The following is a 16,122-nucleotide window of genomic DNA, read 5'->3' on the forward strand; positions in this document are numbered from 1 at the left end:
GTTACCACACACATACTCTTCATTCTGTCACTCAAAATAGCAGGCATTCGCTATTTAGCGAACAAACGAATTTCGGCCGCACTGACTGGTTCGCGCATGCGTATTACGATCCGTACGCATGCGCAGTTGGGCAAACATCGCTCGGAGCGAACGAGTGGCCGCTTACGAGCGGCTCTGAATCAGGCCCCAAGTTCTGACATTTGTACTCTAAAATAGGGATTTTCTCGAACTTTTCACTTGCTCAGGGGGTCCCAATAAAAAAGACACGTCAACCGCTATGCAGAATTAGCACACGTTAACTGAGCAGCTAATTGAATGGGGAATATTTCTTATTTTGCCCATAAATCAATGTTACATGCGAAAATGGGTTATCGCAGCTAATTGAATTCCCCCCTATGTTTGTTAATTTTGTTTTCTTTTGATTCAGAAAAGGAAAAATTAAAGGTTCGCTGCCAAGTGGAACCAAATTACTTCCTGACTCCAAAACAGCAGACTATTGAGCAACAGAGAATTTAATACCCCTTTTACACCGGAGCTAAAACCCGAGTTTTTGAAGGGTTAACCCAGGCAGCTCCCTGGTGTAAAAGGGGAGAGAGTTGGATCGCCGGGTCGAGTGACCCGGCAATCCAACCCAGGTTACTTGCAGGGTTTAACACGGGCGTAGCCCGTGAAACCCTGCTGTGAGAACAGCGCACTCCAGGTCACGATGACCTGGAGTGCGCTGCTAGCCGGCCGATTGGTCCGGCTTCAGTGGCGCTTGGAGATGACGTCATCTCCAAGCGACCACTTTCACTCCGCAAAAGCCGGGTCTTTGCAGACCCGACTGCGGTGTGAGCGGCGCTGACTCGGGAATATCCCGAGTCGGCGCCGGCAAAATTCCGGGTCTGATCCGGATAGGAACTTTGTTCCAACTCCGGGTCAGACCCGGAATTTAGGTGGAAAAGGGGTATTAGTAAACTGTATATCCAGAGAATTTTCAAGCTATCCATTGGGTCTGTAGATACCATCTTTTCTCAGAGAAAACTCCACTACCTGACTGTTGTTGTGAAAAACAGTGGCACACAAAAATTTTGGTGCCAAATGTAAACTTGGCATCTCTCAAACTACCAACCTAGTCAGTAAACACAAAGCAGACTCCTGGTCCTGTGGTAGCCATTCTCAATTCACGTGGGTACACAATACAGTTAAAAGGGTATTTTGCTGTTTAATGCAGAGGTTCAAAAACTCAGACATTAAAGTCCATGTTTTAAGGATATCCATGCTTGAGCACAGGTGACTTGATTAGTACCTCAGTCAATATGATTTAACCATCTGGACTCAAGCATGGATATTCTTAAAACCTGGACTGCAATGGCAGTGTTTGGGAAGCTCTGGTTTAACGGACACATCTCAAAATGGTCACTGGTCACAAAGGTCTAAAATAACTTTGACATGGTGGAGTTTAACATATATTAGGTACAAAGTTATGTAGATTGTAAAAAAAATTTATTAAAACTTTCATGAGAAATTTGTCAATAGTATTAAATTAATTCCTTTCCAGGATAATACTTAGATTTTTGCATGTGATTATCATTGATTGAGCAGAGCTAAAGTTTCACACAGAGTTTACTGTGTATACAAAATATGCAGTGCTTTTTACATAACAGCTACCAATCATTATAACAATTGCAAGGCAAGGAGAAAAATTGAAAGAAACCGGATCAGTTGCAGATAAACCAGAGTGGACGACCAAACACTGTTACAGATGAAGCAACACCTGCTGTGCTGGCATCATTTTCAAAGAGCCCACAACGTAGCACTCGTCGTCTGTCTTGTGAATGTGGGGTTAGTCGTACGGCCATTTTGTAGATTTTGTCTACACATTAATGGCACCCCTACAAGATTAAGATGCTGCAACTCCTGACTTAGGATGACCTAGACCTAGAGTGTCGGGTAGAGTTTGCACACTGGGTAACACAGCAACTTCAACTGGACCCTAATTTTCCACACCAAGTATTTTTTAGTGATGAGGCAAATTACTTGTGATACGTTAAAACGAAGAACACCATTGTTTTCTTATAAAAGTCTGCATCTGTTTGATAGGTCTTATGACTACCTTTCCATTTAAAAAATGATAGAGTTGCATCCAAGATGTCCAACTTCAAGATGGCCACAATACTAGTGGCATACCCTAAAAAGTTTTCTAAAATCACATAATTTGGACTTTTTTTTGTTCCTACAGTATTATTAACCTCAATAACATTAATTTACACTTGTGTCCAGTCAATTTTGACCACCTCACAGCTCAAAATGTTGTTTTCATCCGGTTTAGGCCCACCATTTGCACCAAGCTAGCAGGCTGACTAAGCTAAGTGGCAGCAGTGGGCAGCACAAAAACGTGGCAGTTCAACTTCCAACATGGCACATAAGGAAATATGTTTTCATTAATCAAGAGGCCTGAGGAAGATGGAGTATGTATGTAGTTGAAGGCAGGGACAGGAAGGGTTGATTGGTAGTAAATGTAATTTAATTTTTTTAATCCAAAGCAAATTCATGAGGGAGGAGGAGAGAGAATTGGTGAACAAAATGTCCCATGTTTTGCCCACAAAATCAACTTGGTGGTTCAGAATATTTTTTAAAATTAAAGGGGCATGCAGGAGATGCTGTCTGTGGCCATAAACGTTTCTGGACATTTTTGGAATTCAGCAACTGCATGTCAAAGATTGCAGCAACTGTGGCAGTTCAACTTCCAACATGGCACATCAGGAAACAAATGTTTTTATTATTCAAGAGGCCTGAGGGAGTTGGAGTATGTATGTAGTTGAACGCAGGGAAGGAAGATTTGATTAGTAGTAAATTTAATTTAATATTTAAATCATTCACATCAGTCCTTGCCTCAGAAGAATCCTTGATCGCTATGCCTACTGCTGTTGCTGCTGGAGTGGATTTTCATCCCAGAAGGGGACCAGGAAGACTACTAGTAGTACTTTAAAATACAATTGACTGTTAAACAATGCTTTGCAAGGGGGAGCAAGTATAATAGCAGTCACCAAGTTGCATAGCAGATCACTAACACCATAACATCTATGCTGGTATTAGATGTGCGTCCAATATCCGCCAATAATGCAGTGGGTTTTAGACAGTTAATTGAGGTCCTGTGTCCCCGCTACCAAATCCATCTAGATTCAACTTCACTAGCAATTCCCAACCTGTACAGGGACATTAAATAAAATGTCATTGTACCCACTGTCCTCTTAACCACAGATATGTGGACAAGTGGAACAGAGCAAACGCAAGATTACATGACTGTAACAGCCCACTGGGTGGGTGTATTGCCTTCAGCGGCACCAACAGCATCTAAGCAACAGCAGCTCATTTAGAGGTAGGTTACTCTGTGTATCACCGGTTTCACAAAGAGGCATACCACTGACAACCTTTTATAAAAACTCAGGGAAGTCATTGCAAAATGGCTTACCCCGCTTGGACTCTCCTGAGGATTTGTGATTTCTGACAACGCCACCAATATTGTGAGAGCATTACAGCTGGGTGAATTCCAACATGTTCCATATTTTGCTCACGCAACCAACTTTGTGGTGCAAATTTTTTTTTCAAAAATGACAGGGGTGTGCAGGAGATGCTTTCTGTGGCCTGAAAAATTTCTGGACATTTATGCCATTCAGCAGGTGCATGTAGAAGATTGCAGCACCTGCAGGAAATGTTAAATTTGCCCTGCCACCAGCTGAAGCAAGAGGTAGTTACAAAGTGGAACTCCACCCTTTATATGCTTCAGCGGATGGAGGAACAGAAAAAAGCCATCCAAAGCTACACAGCATACTGTGACATAGGAAGAGGAGGGGGAATGTACCTTACTCAAGCTTAGTGGAAAATATTTTCCGTGTTGTGCAAAGTGCTGAAACCCTTTGAAGTAGTCACCTGTGAAGTGAGTTCAGACACTGCCAGCTTGAGTTAGGTTATTCCCCTAATTAGACTGTTGGAAAAGCAGCTTGAGAAACTGAAGGAGGAGATGAAACTGAAGGAGGAGCTGAAACGAAGCGATTCCGCTAAGTATATCGGACTTTTAGATCAAGTGCTTTATTCACTTCACCAGGATCCAAGCATTGTCAGGATCTTATAATGAGATCAATACATTTTGGCGACCGTGCTGGATCCTAGGTTTAAGCCATACATTGTGTCTTTCATCCCAATGGACACAGATCTGAAGAGATTCAAAGAGCTGCTGGTAAGCAAATTGTCAGCTCAAGTGGCACGTGATGCAGCGATGGCTTCTCCTTCAGTTTCTCCAGCTAGTGCATCTGCCGAGGAAAAAATAAACTTTCCCAAAAAACCCACTGGTGATGGAAATGAGTCAACACAACCAAGTTTTGGCATCTGGTCGGGTCTAAAATAATTGCCTACAATTAAGTAGACCTCTATCATGATTCCATTTGATATGGTCACCAGTCAAAGAATGGTTGAGGATTATTTTACTTTTTTAATGATAGCGTCCAAATAGGCATATCAGACAATCCGTTTGACCACTGGCAGGAAAAATAGGCAATTTGGAAGCCCTTGAACAAACTGGCTTTGCTTTACTTGAGCTGCCCACCCTCCAGTGTGTACTCGGAAAGAGTTTTTAGCACAGCCGGGAACCTTGTCAGCGATCGGCGTAGGAGGCTACTTCCAAAAAATGTGGAAAAGATGATGTCCATCAAAATTAACTACAAATTCTATGCCAATTACATCCAAAAATTACACAGACACCTGTGGGGAATCTAAAGTCCACATTCCCCCTTCTTGTGTCAAATAAAGAAAAATGGATCCTAATTGTATGTGACAGGTAGTCTAGTTTTTAAAATGGTAAGCTTTGTAGGGCTAATATATACATTCTCCCTACACATAGAGTATTAGTTGAAACAACGAAAATCTGAAAGAAAAAAAAAATGCATTTTCATTTAAAGTGCAGATTTTTTAGTCCAAACCTACACAGTCCTGCTGTTTACTATTTTACAAAGATGGTGTATGTAACTGCAACCACTTATTATAAAATAGTGTGGATCAGAGCAAAAATGTTTACTTTATATTTTATGACATATGTATATGTCATCACCATTAGTATAACACAAAGTCCCATGCGCTAGATCTAAGTGGTTCATTTTCTCCTTGGCTGCAAACCAGGAAAGTAAAGTATAAGTTTATATGGGGGCTAATTCAGATGAGCGCAGATTCCTGATTGTTTTGAACCTGTGCGTGCCCAGGACCCGTTCTGCGAATGTGCAGAATGGGTCCTGCGTGAACGCACGCAGCCACTTCTATGCCTTTGCCTGATTGACAGGCAGAGGCATTTAAGGGGTGGTGCGGGGGTGGGGTCAGCCGGGGTTATTGGATACGTGTGCGTGTTCCGCCCCGTTTTCCGGGAGTAGCAAGGCCATGGGCTGTGTCCACGGACAGTTTCCTAGCCTCGCAAGCTGGTCAGCCTGAGTAAGTTGAGGCTTACTTAGCTCGCTGGCAGCCCGGTGCCGTCCACCATCGTTCACGATGGTTATCCCAGCCTGCTAACTTGGTCACAGTGCTTGGATCGCAAATTCAGCAAGGGATGTCATACACCTCCTGCTGCATTTGCATATTTAGTGCTGATTTGCAATTCCATCGCCAGCTGAATCACCCCTATAGCTAGCTAGTTTTTGGGTGGTTGTGGAATATCTGCAATTGAGGGATGTTGTCGGTGGTATGTGCTGAAAATACAGGAGTCCCGGTCCTGTTGTCATAGTGATTAGAGGTCTTTCTGTGGTGCACCAGTGCAGGGCTGTTTGTTGTCTGCTCTGAGGGTCTGATTCAGCATGGATCTCAATTGCAACATCGTACGCAGAACGGCCGATGGTGCGTACTGCTCATGTGTACGTGCCGCAGTGTGCGTGTGCGGGTTTGCATTGCGATCGCACTGCAATCATGCACGCAAACAAAAAGCCATCGCAGAGTGAGTAATGGGACGTCAGTGTTTGGGGGTGGTGACGGGGGAGTGGTCAGAGAAACGCAGGAATGCCTGTCTGTTTTACTTGACCGCCGTTTCATAAATTAGTCACTGCGATGGCATATGCAGGTTGAGTGCTCACTGCATGCAACGAGACTTGCAATTTCTGAGACAGGTCAGACCTGCTGTAATTCTGCGTGCGGGTCCGATGTTACTGATGTATACACAGGACTGCGAAGACTTACGGATGTGAAAAAGCAGTAGTGGGCGTCTCTATGCTGGCTGAGTGGTGGCAGACATTAGCATATTTTTGCAGCAGAAATGCATGCGTAATCACAGCTACAATCACAATAGCAATCCGTAATGAATCAGGCCCCAAGTTCTGTAGAGAAAGACATTTGTGCCGATACCTGTTCCAGTGGGCTGATTGTGGAAGTTGTATCAATTGTATTTTAGGATATTTTACTTATTTGGTGGTAATTTGTTTTTGGTTGTTTGTAAAAAGATTTAAGTTCTTAGCTCACTCAGACTTGCCTACTTTTGAAAAAGCATTTCAGGGAAATTGTGAAAGCAACACCTATGCGTGCGTTAAAGTGTACAGCTACATCTGAGAGGCGTGTTAGAAAATGTACTTACACTCATGTAAATGAGCCTCAAAGCAGTTAGTAATATCTACTTGTTGATGAAAACACACTGATACTTTTCAAAAAATACATGTAACCATCGTAATCACTGTGCCTTATAGCAAATGCAGGGAAATAATATTAATGATCCCATTTGGATGTATATATGGTTTTTTTTTTTTATAGGACATATTTTAACCCTGTCGAGATGCCGGTATCAGGATTCTCACCACTGGGATCCTGAGCGCCGGCACCCCGTACCCAACCTCGTAAATGACACCTCTGCATCTGATTACTGTCCATGACATTACTTTTTCAATTTGTAGACTGTCTGCACAGATAGGTTCAAGCCTCAAGGCATTTTCACAAACTATCTATGTACAAGAGGCACAGGTGCACCATGCTATTTTCTACTTTTCATATTTGACCACAACTGTGAATCTCTTATAGCTGTGGTTTTAGGAGTATACTTGACTTATAAGATAATGTCAATATCAAGCACCATGCTTACATTGAGGCTGATTCTGAGTTGGGATCAAAGCAAAAAAAAAAACAATAGCAAATAACTTTACCCCTGGTCAAACCATATTGCAAAGCAAAGGGTGTAATGCATTTATTTATTTGTATGTATGCGGGTAAATACTGGCTGCTTTTGCGTGAAGCCAACAAATGCTGGACAGCTTTACTTTTATTTTTACCCTGCAATTTAGAGTTGAATTTGGACACGCCCTTGTTAAATCTAAAGCTGGGTACACCTATTGACCGCTTGATAAGTTTGGGCTGACATGACAACTGGGCGGGCATTTAAATTTGCCTGCCCAGTTAAGATGCCAGTGTCGGCAGTTCCTGCAGCAAGTGTACTGGTCGTCGGAGGGTCGACCGTACCCACATACGCTATGCTGCAGGTTCGACCTGATATGTCTGTGATATCGTGATATATTGCTTGGCATGCAAATTCACTATATATTGACAAGTGTGTACCCAGCATATATCTGTCTGCACATTTTCAGTCTCCACAACCTGCAGTGCAACATAGTTTTTCCAAGGTACAAAGTTACAGATGTATCATCTAGCCTCAATACGCCATGCAGCGCGATAAGCCTGTCATGAGGGCGTCAGGCATCTTTTTTTGCCGAAAATGCGTCTAAGTCACAATGCGATGTGACTAGGACGCACCAGGAGACTGTGCTGATTAATTTTATATGTGACACTTGTATATCTGTGTGCACCAGAGACTGAAAACGGAACTTTGTGTGTAAAATGCTGCGGCTGTTGCATCATAGCACTTCGTATGTTGATTGCGAAACTCAGTCGCACACAGATATACAAGTGCTCCCAACTCTGAATCAGCCCATATACAAATCATATTCTTTATTTCTACAGGGTTGTTACTGAAATTGTTACACAGATATAGGTATAATGTGTTCTTCACTTGCTTTAGAGCCTCTCGTCACCTTTAATTTCTTTCTTCATCTGACCATTGTTTCTTCTTCCCTCATCTGCTTTTACCAGGTAACTCAAGTTGGGTGGAGCTGCTTCCTGTTGCTGCAGTCAGTGTTCATCTTTTCACCGGGAACGGCTCTGAAGTTCATCTTACTGGCCCTGCTCAGCTTTCTCTTCCAATCCCCTCCGACAGTGGTCTCACACCTGCCACAAGTATACCTGCTTGGAAGTTTGAGCCCAAGAGCGGTATGTGAACCACCACAAAATAGGCCCATGATAGGATAGCAGTTTGGCATGTCTTTGACTGGATTTAATTTCATTACTGTTGTATAATCTTCTTTCTCTACTATTTTCTTCTGCTTCACCTCTTCCGTCTACCATTTCTTCCTCTTTTCTGTCTGTTACCTTTAGGTCTGTGGCTCCGTGCTGGTATGGGTGTGGTCCGAAGAGATGGACAGCAGTTGTACTGGTCTTTTTCATACCCAAAGCTAGGATACTGGGCAGCAGCGATCCCCTCCACTGGTCGAGGTAAGGCTTTCCCTTCCTTTTGTTTTCCTGTAATACTTCTATAACCTTGTGGTGCTTCTATTCTATGTGTGGTCTTGTTAGGTTTTCTTTTGAAGCCCTGTCCCCAGTTTGTTAGTTGTTGTTTTCTACTTTTTTTTTCTGTTGCGTCTTGAAACATGTGATGAATGCCTTTCTGAAATCTCTCCTTGCAGACATACAGCCTCTTTCTTACACTGTACTCTCTTCTTAGGTATGCTGTCACTTATGAGTGGTGTGGACATAGCTGGTTACCATACCATCTTCCTGCTTTCTATTTTGGGCGCTCTTGCACTGCTGGTCCTCATCCTGCTATGTCTACTAATATATTACTGCAGGTAAAGGCACTGTCCCCATATGACATTTACTGCTTTCTCTGTGTCAACAGTGCACAGAATCCAACCTCTTTCTTTTCCTTTTTACAGCAATACATTCCCCCTTCAATATTGCATAATCTTTTATTTAATTTTTTTCAGTTTCATCACATAACCTTACTGATATTCCACTTTTATGATCATTTTAAAACACCCACTCTTCCACTGTTTGCTCTATTTCCTTACTAATCTCTTTCGTCTTACCCCACACATCTCTGCAGGCGGCGATGCCTAAAGCCAAGACAACAGCATCACAAACTGCAGCTCTCAGGCCTCAATGAACCCAAACGGGACCAGGCAACCTCTACCTCCCACCTTAACCTCATCAGCACTAGCCATTTGGACTCCACGTCTACAGCTGATAGCGACATTCGAACTCCAGTTCTGCGCTCTGCTTTTTCTTCCCGTGAAGATTTTTGCAAGTCTGGAGGCCGTTCTTCCATGCAACATTCCACAGATACTCTCCCACTAAGGCCAGGTCCTCGTGATGATTATCCACTGAAGTCTGCCCGCTCTGGAGACCTGCTAGATTCAGAAGACCTTAAAAGAGGATATGGTGCAGGTGGAAAGGGACAGAGGAGGCGAGTTGGTAGGGGAGGAGTCAGAGATCCTCCTCCATCCCCTCCTCCGCTTCCACCACCCTTCAAGCACGTGATTGGGGACTCAAAACCTCCTGATTATTTGATGACACAATCAGCAGATCCACTGTCACGTCCCACCTCATTGACTCAACCTGGACAGCTAATATTTTGTGGATCCATTGACCACATGAAGGAGGGAGGGTACAGACATGCTATGCCCACTTTGGTCATTCCAGCTCATTATGTAAGGTTATCATCAGATGAAAATCCCAGTGGGCCGGGTGAAGAGCAATCAGAGTGCGAGTCTGGATCCTCCCAAGTCTCGCATGCCCATCATTTTGCACCTCAAGATCATGTCCAACGTCAGCAACTGCTTCAACAAAGTCATAACTACCAAACAGGGTCATTATCTCTGTCTGTGCAAGATCAAGATGGTAAAGGCTGGAGCAACCACTCTTCACAAATGAGTGGTTCTGTCACAATTCCTGTGGTTTTTAATGAGTCCACAATGGCACAGCTGAATGGAGAGCTCCAAGCACTGACTGAGAAGAAACTTTTGGAACTTGGAGTCAAGCCTCACCCCAGAGCTTGGTTTGTATCACTAGATGGACGATCCAATGCCCAGGTGCGTCACTCTTACATTGATCTGCAGGCTGGGGACAAGACACGTAGCAATGATGCCAGTCTGGACTCAGGTGTGGATGTCAATGAAATTAAAGTGAAATCTGGACCAGAGGAGGGGAGAGGTGGGAGGTCCCAGCTTCAGCCTTCTTCTTTGACCTACTCCAAGCTGGTTTTTGCTGAAGAAGGTGAACAAAGCCTAAGTGAGAGTCGCACTGGGGGTGCTTGCTCCCCAGAAGACAGCTCACTCACTCCACTTCTAGATGAGGCCTCTGAGACATGCCCAGTTATGAACAGGAGAGGGCGCAGCAGAGGGGACAGTTCCCGCAGCAGCACTAGTGAACTACGGAGGGATTCTATGACCAGCCCGGATGAGGACCTTAATGACCAATCTGAAGGTGGGGATGACCAAGATAAGAAGAGCCCCTGGCAAAAGAGAGAGGAGAGACCACTGATGGTGTTTAATGTAAAATAATGAGGGATTTCTCAATTTTCATTCTGTGTATAGGATATACCCCTCAAAGGACTTCGGGAGAAAGCGCAGGGATGCCCCTTGAATCCGAAGTCTGGGGCTGGAGAATGAAAAGACCCTGCCCCTAACTCTCCCCAATCTTCGAGGCACAATCCCAGCATTGGAGAGTTTCCTGTGTGTAAGGCCAGAGGCACCTTGATATAAATACATACAGAGAGTACACATGTATGTTTACACATATCCAGTCACAAGTACATCAACATAATTATGTATTTGATACACACATAGAATTCACATTTACACACTTAAGGTGAATTAACAACAAAAATATACAGGTGCTTAGAGGTCCCTCTGGAATCTGGGAGTCTATGACACTTCATGGTGAGACTCTCAGTGGGACCATTCTTCTCTTTGTGGGTGGGACAGATTATTCCTGAGATTGGACATTTAACCTTGACTTTCTCTTCTCTCCATTTCTGGTTAAAATAGTAATACAAGGACAAGAGGTGCAGGCGCAGCTGGCTCGGACAGTCAGAATATTGTGGGCTTCATCTTCATCCTCCCTCCTCTCTGCCAGGATTGTCTCAGCTCCTGTGTTGCAGGCTAGTCTATGCCCAATAGACTAATGACATCTTCCAGTAGCTCATGCATTGTGGTCCTTGTGTTTAGTTTATGTAAAGTGTGTGGAAGATCGTAGCCTGCAATGCATTATGGTCATTCTATTTCTCATATAGGGAGCGATGTAACTCCTGCAGCTAATTCTACTTTATTGGCTCCACCCCTCACTGCATTGTGGTTCCATTAGCCACCTACCATGGAATCCACAGCTACTTCTCATGATACATAAAAGTCCTTGTAATTCTCAATTTATAAAAATCTTTGTGATACATTGTATCCATTGTAAACCCATTTCATCTCATTATTAGCCAATAATGTGTAATGTATCATGGTCGCCATAGCATTAAGAGGTCATAGAAATACCATGCTAACTTTTTAAAAATGCATTATGGTTTTTGGACCCTGATGTTTCTATGGTATTCAGACTTCTTTTATGATGCATTCCGACAGTGGTTATGTTCCTTCGCGGTGATGCTATTTATATTGCAAGAAGCTAGTCCTTAGAAATTTCCCAAGGAAAACAGCACAAGAAAAGTGTATTCGTCTTGTTTAAATAGTACTGCCATTTCCTACAAATATTATTAATAAAACATGAAAAATAAAGATTGTAGTGCAAAGATGTGAGTTGTGACACCGTGCAGTGAGGGATGTATAACACTGTTCAATTTCTTTCCTGTAGAAAATCACGTTTATGTTGTTATGGATTCACAGTTGATGTTCATGATAATTATGAAGCAGGACTAGACTGCATTACAAGTCATCTATTTTGATAATCATTTTTATTTGAGCTCTTACACTAGCTAACCCTTCTCCAGTGGTGGATGCTGGAACTTAAAGTGCCCCTGGGATAAACGTCTGAAAATGGCCTCATGGAGAAGGTGCAAACACAAAAGATGTTCTAGACATGGTTAGCACACCATTAGCGCTAACCACAAAGGTGGTATGCAAGACCAATGCAACATGGTAGGTGGAGACCCAGCAACTATAGACAGAGGCCCAAATGTAATACCCCATTATTTGCAAGCATCGGTGCTATTCTGTAGAGATTTAAAGTGGCAATTAGTTTTACGGCAAAACCAAATAAATAGTGCCAATGCCTGTAAATCGTGGGCAATTACACTGGGATCGAAAATTGTTACAGTACATGGAGCTAGCACACAAGTAGTCAAAGTAGTGCGCTGGTAGACAGAGGAACAATAGACAGGGTCAGCAATAGGTAGAGTACAAGCATTGGTTACATAAGTGGTGAATTATTATTTATCATGACTTATTCCAGCAAGAAGGAGTCCAACGGTTAGCATTGTGTTTATATTAAAGTGATAGTAGTTAAGTCTGGGACATCCTTGCTTTTGCATGAAGCTCAGTCATCCTTCAATAGATCATTCTTACCGGGGTCTTCTCCATTGTGAATCTCTCACTATATTGGGTGGAAGGGGGAACTGCACTCGGCGGGTGTGCCAAGGGTTTGGGATCTGCTCTTGACTGGAGGTGTCTCTTCTCCGTAGGCGTGCTCTATTTTGTCAGGTTACTAAAGCACTGCACCTGTGGTATCTTTCTATCCAATCCTCAGTTATAGTGTCTGATGTATGTATTTATAATGATGGTGTATCAGATGTGTTTATGTAGATTATACTACATGTGTAAGCAAGTGTAGGTGTTGGATGAAATAATGATTTGATACAGGATATTGTGTTTCGGCTTTTTATTGAGCGTAACATACCTGGTTCAAATTGGCCTTTATCGTATGTTCCCTCAGGGTAGCTCCGGTGTACCTGTTGGATCTCGTTCCAGCTGGAAGTATCCTTATTTTGTTTCTAGCAGCAGCATCCCGCAGTAGTGTCTGATGGTACACTTTCTCCAGGTCTCTTCTCCACTCAGTCTGCCTGTGTTTTCAGCCTGTGCAGTGCTGCGGGAGATTGATATGTCCCACTGGTGAGTCTGATTGTATTACTGGAGACTGGGCTATTTATTGGTGCTTGCAATCTCCAGTTATTTCCTGATCACCTAATGTAGTGATGCAGGTATTGTGGAAGTTGTGTCCTTTGCCTGTATCTTATTCCATGATGGGGGTGGTGGCAGAGTCTGGTCTTGTCCAGCCACCCTGCTGTGTCGGCTGTGCCTCTCTCTGTACACCTGCACTGGTCAGCATAGCCAGCGGCTCCTGTATACGGCTGCTTCCTGGTCACGTGGATGGTGACAGGGGTGAGTGAATCAGGCAGCAGGTTGTTTGTTCAGTGAAATGTCTCTGCTAGGGGGTATCTTGTTCTTTTGATAATGTCTCTTCCAATGCGTTTTGTCGTTCCCTTCATCAAGGAAGTTACTGTCTTTATGGCAATGCGTCTAGTTGAAGTGCTCGATGCAATCCCATTGGTGGAGGTTTGTATTCTAATTTTCCCTAAGAGTGTAAAAGAGAGAAAAAAATCACATTGCCTTTGCCTATTTGTACAAAAAAATTAGGGTGTCCCAACCATGATGGTGGGTCTTCATTTACATCAAATATAGGTTCCACACACTCCAATACCCTGTGTAATTTCTCTTAGTATAGGGGGTCACTTACAAACATGTAAAAATGTTTCATTTTTAAAACTGTGAGGTTATACTGTTATGTATAATAATTTGCCCATTACTAGTGACAGACATTCCATACAGAGAAGCATTATTGTAGCACACAATACTGAGTGCATGTATGTATGTTATGGGCATACAATACAGAGAGCATCCTAGTGGCAGATATTACATACAGAGAGCATCCTAGTGATATCTATTAAATACAGAGCACATTCTAGATACTGCCATACAATACAGAGCATCCTCTTTACTACCATAAGAAACAGTGAGATTCCTAGTCACTACCATTGACTGAATCACTGTAATTTAGCACGCAAATAATAGTGTACATATATATAATACACACTAGCTGGGATACCCGGCGTTGCCCGGGTTGAAGACTGGACCTGGAAGTATACCTGCAGCCTTCATTTTTTTACATTGTCCTCACTTTTAACCTGGATAACTATGTGAATCAGCAGTAAATGACAGTGCAGGCAGGTGTATTCTCATACCGTTTGGAATGGGGTATATCAGGAGCAGACTGACTTACAGGACAGAAATCAGTATAGCTTCCAAAATCACTTGAGTTTCAGAAATCACTGCAGAAAAGAGAGGGTGATTCAGCTGCGGCCGGATATGTTATAGCAGCTACTAACATGTTAGCAGCTACGATAGCTATAATATGGTAATGCAGCAGGGGGCGTCATGCCACCTGCATGCTTTACTGATCCGAGCTGCGTCTAAGGACACCGCAACGGATCCTCTGCTATCCCTTCGGCCATTGGGTCACACAACCCGGCCGCTGCAGATGAGTAAAAGAGGCCAGGAAATCTCTGTCAGCCGATGGAGATCCTTACCTTTCCACTCCCCCCCGCCCCCCCAATAGCGGTGACACGCCTCCGTTTTGGGAAACTGAGGCCGTCTCTGCCCCCTTCTCACCCAGGAATGGCAGCAGACTATCATTGGCTGACAGTCTGCAGCCAGACTGCGTGCGGGATCGCAGACCCATACTGCACATGTGCAGTACAGGTCAGGTGCATGCACAGATTCCTGTTAAGCTGCGTGATCCGTCACTGCGTCCACAACTGAATCACCCTGCAATCCAACATTGAAGACGATGTCTAGCAGGGCTGCAATCAGGGAGGAATGCCTGGATAGAATGTTCCCAGACAGCAGGGGGCCCGCCAGCAGTGGCCCTGCGTGGCTGCTAAGCTTTGCCAGGATCAAAGATTGTGATTATGCTGTCATTGATAGTTCACCATATATGATTTCCTGGCATCACTGTAAAACACAGATGGCAACATTGATGGTGGATCCTTCGATGTCCGTCCCTATCACAACATTGTGTGTCAGGTGACTGTGATTGTTGCCACAATGATTTATGTTTAAAAAGGAAACATTTGTTTTTTTTCATGGGATTGCTGCTTTAAGTAGGTTTCTGTAAACTTTCAGAAGCTATACTGTATTTGTATTGCAATGATGATGACATCTAGAGGCAGTAGGAAGTTACTACATATTAAAAGAGAATGCATGAATGCAGATTAAGGTGTGTCACTGTTTCCTCCTTGAGTTTGACGTTTTACCTCATCATGAATACTAATTCAGCCATAACATATTTATTAGATTGCAAGCTGTATAGTCTTCTCATGGTTATCAGAATAACTATTACCTCAGAAAATAACTTATAATTTGTTAGCTGGTCACAGACTTGCCTAAGTAAATTTACAATGTTCTGCTTTATACAATGTTGCTTCTTAAAGATGAGCAAATTAGCTGAAAAATCTTGCACAGATCTCCTTTTTCCAAGGAGTTCCTGCATTCTAATCTTCAACCATTCAGTACTGATTTAGAGATGTACGTTAATGATGTAGCAGCTGCATATCCTACGCAGTGGCAATGCGTAAATATGCAAGTGTCATAGCCACAGGGATTTGTATTGAGATGTCCATCGGTGGCTTTGCAAATCCAAGCAAGTACAAACATGCAGCCGCCGTCCCTGATCATTCTATAATCGCCCATTTGAGTAGCCCTATGGTCACGCAGAATGACCATCTGGACTGAGCTATCGGAACCACTTTATCTGTGTACAGGATCGCAGATGCAGACTACAACATGCCCTAAAAATGTCTGTGACACGCCTGTGTTATTTGCTACCATTCCCTGTTATCTCCTCCAAATGGTCCGTGACTATTAATCACTTTTTGAAGGAGACCTCACTGCAAGCGGCATCACAGAGGCATCTTGGCGTGTTCGCAGTGCAACCATGGTGCATGCACAATAAGCTTATAATCGCTCAACTGCGTAAATATCGGAAAAGGGTACGTCTCTAAATCAGGCCCATAGTCCACTA

General features: G+C 43.3%; 1 protein-coding gene across 3 annotated transcripts in view; it reads left to right on the forward strand.

The window, feature by feature from the left end:
- FAM171A2 (family with sequence similarity 171 member A2) overlaps window positions 1-15,311 on the forward strand; it is a 64,511-nt gene extending 49,200 nt beyond the window's left edge. Inside the window, exons 5-10 of one of the 3 annotated variants that reach the window (XR_015878258.1) lie at window positions 8,083-8,259; window positions 8,425-8,541; window positions 8,771-8,894; window positions 9,152-10,530; window positions 10,641-10,782; window positions 11,094-15,311. Coding sequence is in view for 2 of the 3 variants with exons in the window: in XM_088470666.1 (XP_088326792.1) it covers window positions 8,083-8,259; window positions 8,425-8,541; window positions 8,771-8,894; window positions 9,152-10,530; window positions 10,641-10,732 (1,889 nt within the window). In the remaining variant the exon portion in view is untranslated. Of the gene's footprint in view, window positions 1-8,082; window positions 8,260-8,424; window positions 8,542-8,770; window positions 8,895-9,151; window positions 10,531-10,640 lie in introns of all 3 variants that reach the window. The other 2 variants (XM_088470666.1, XM_088470665.1) reach the window with 2 other exon arrangements.
- The last annotated feature ends 811 nt before the right edge of the window (window positions 15,312-16,122 follow it).

Source organism: Taudactylus pleione, unplaced genomic scaffold (assembly GCF_031769625.1).
Source record: "Taudactylus pleione unplaced genomic scaffold, aTauple2 ptg000102l, whole genome shotgun sequence".
NCBI lineage: Eukaryota > Metazoa > Chordata > Amphibia > Anura > Myobatrachidae > Taudactylus > Taudactylus pleione.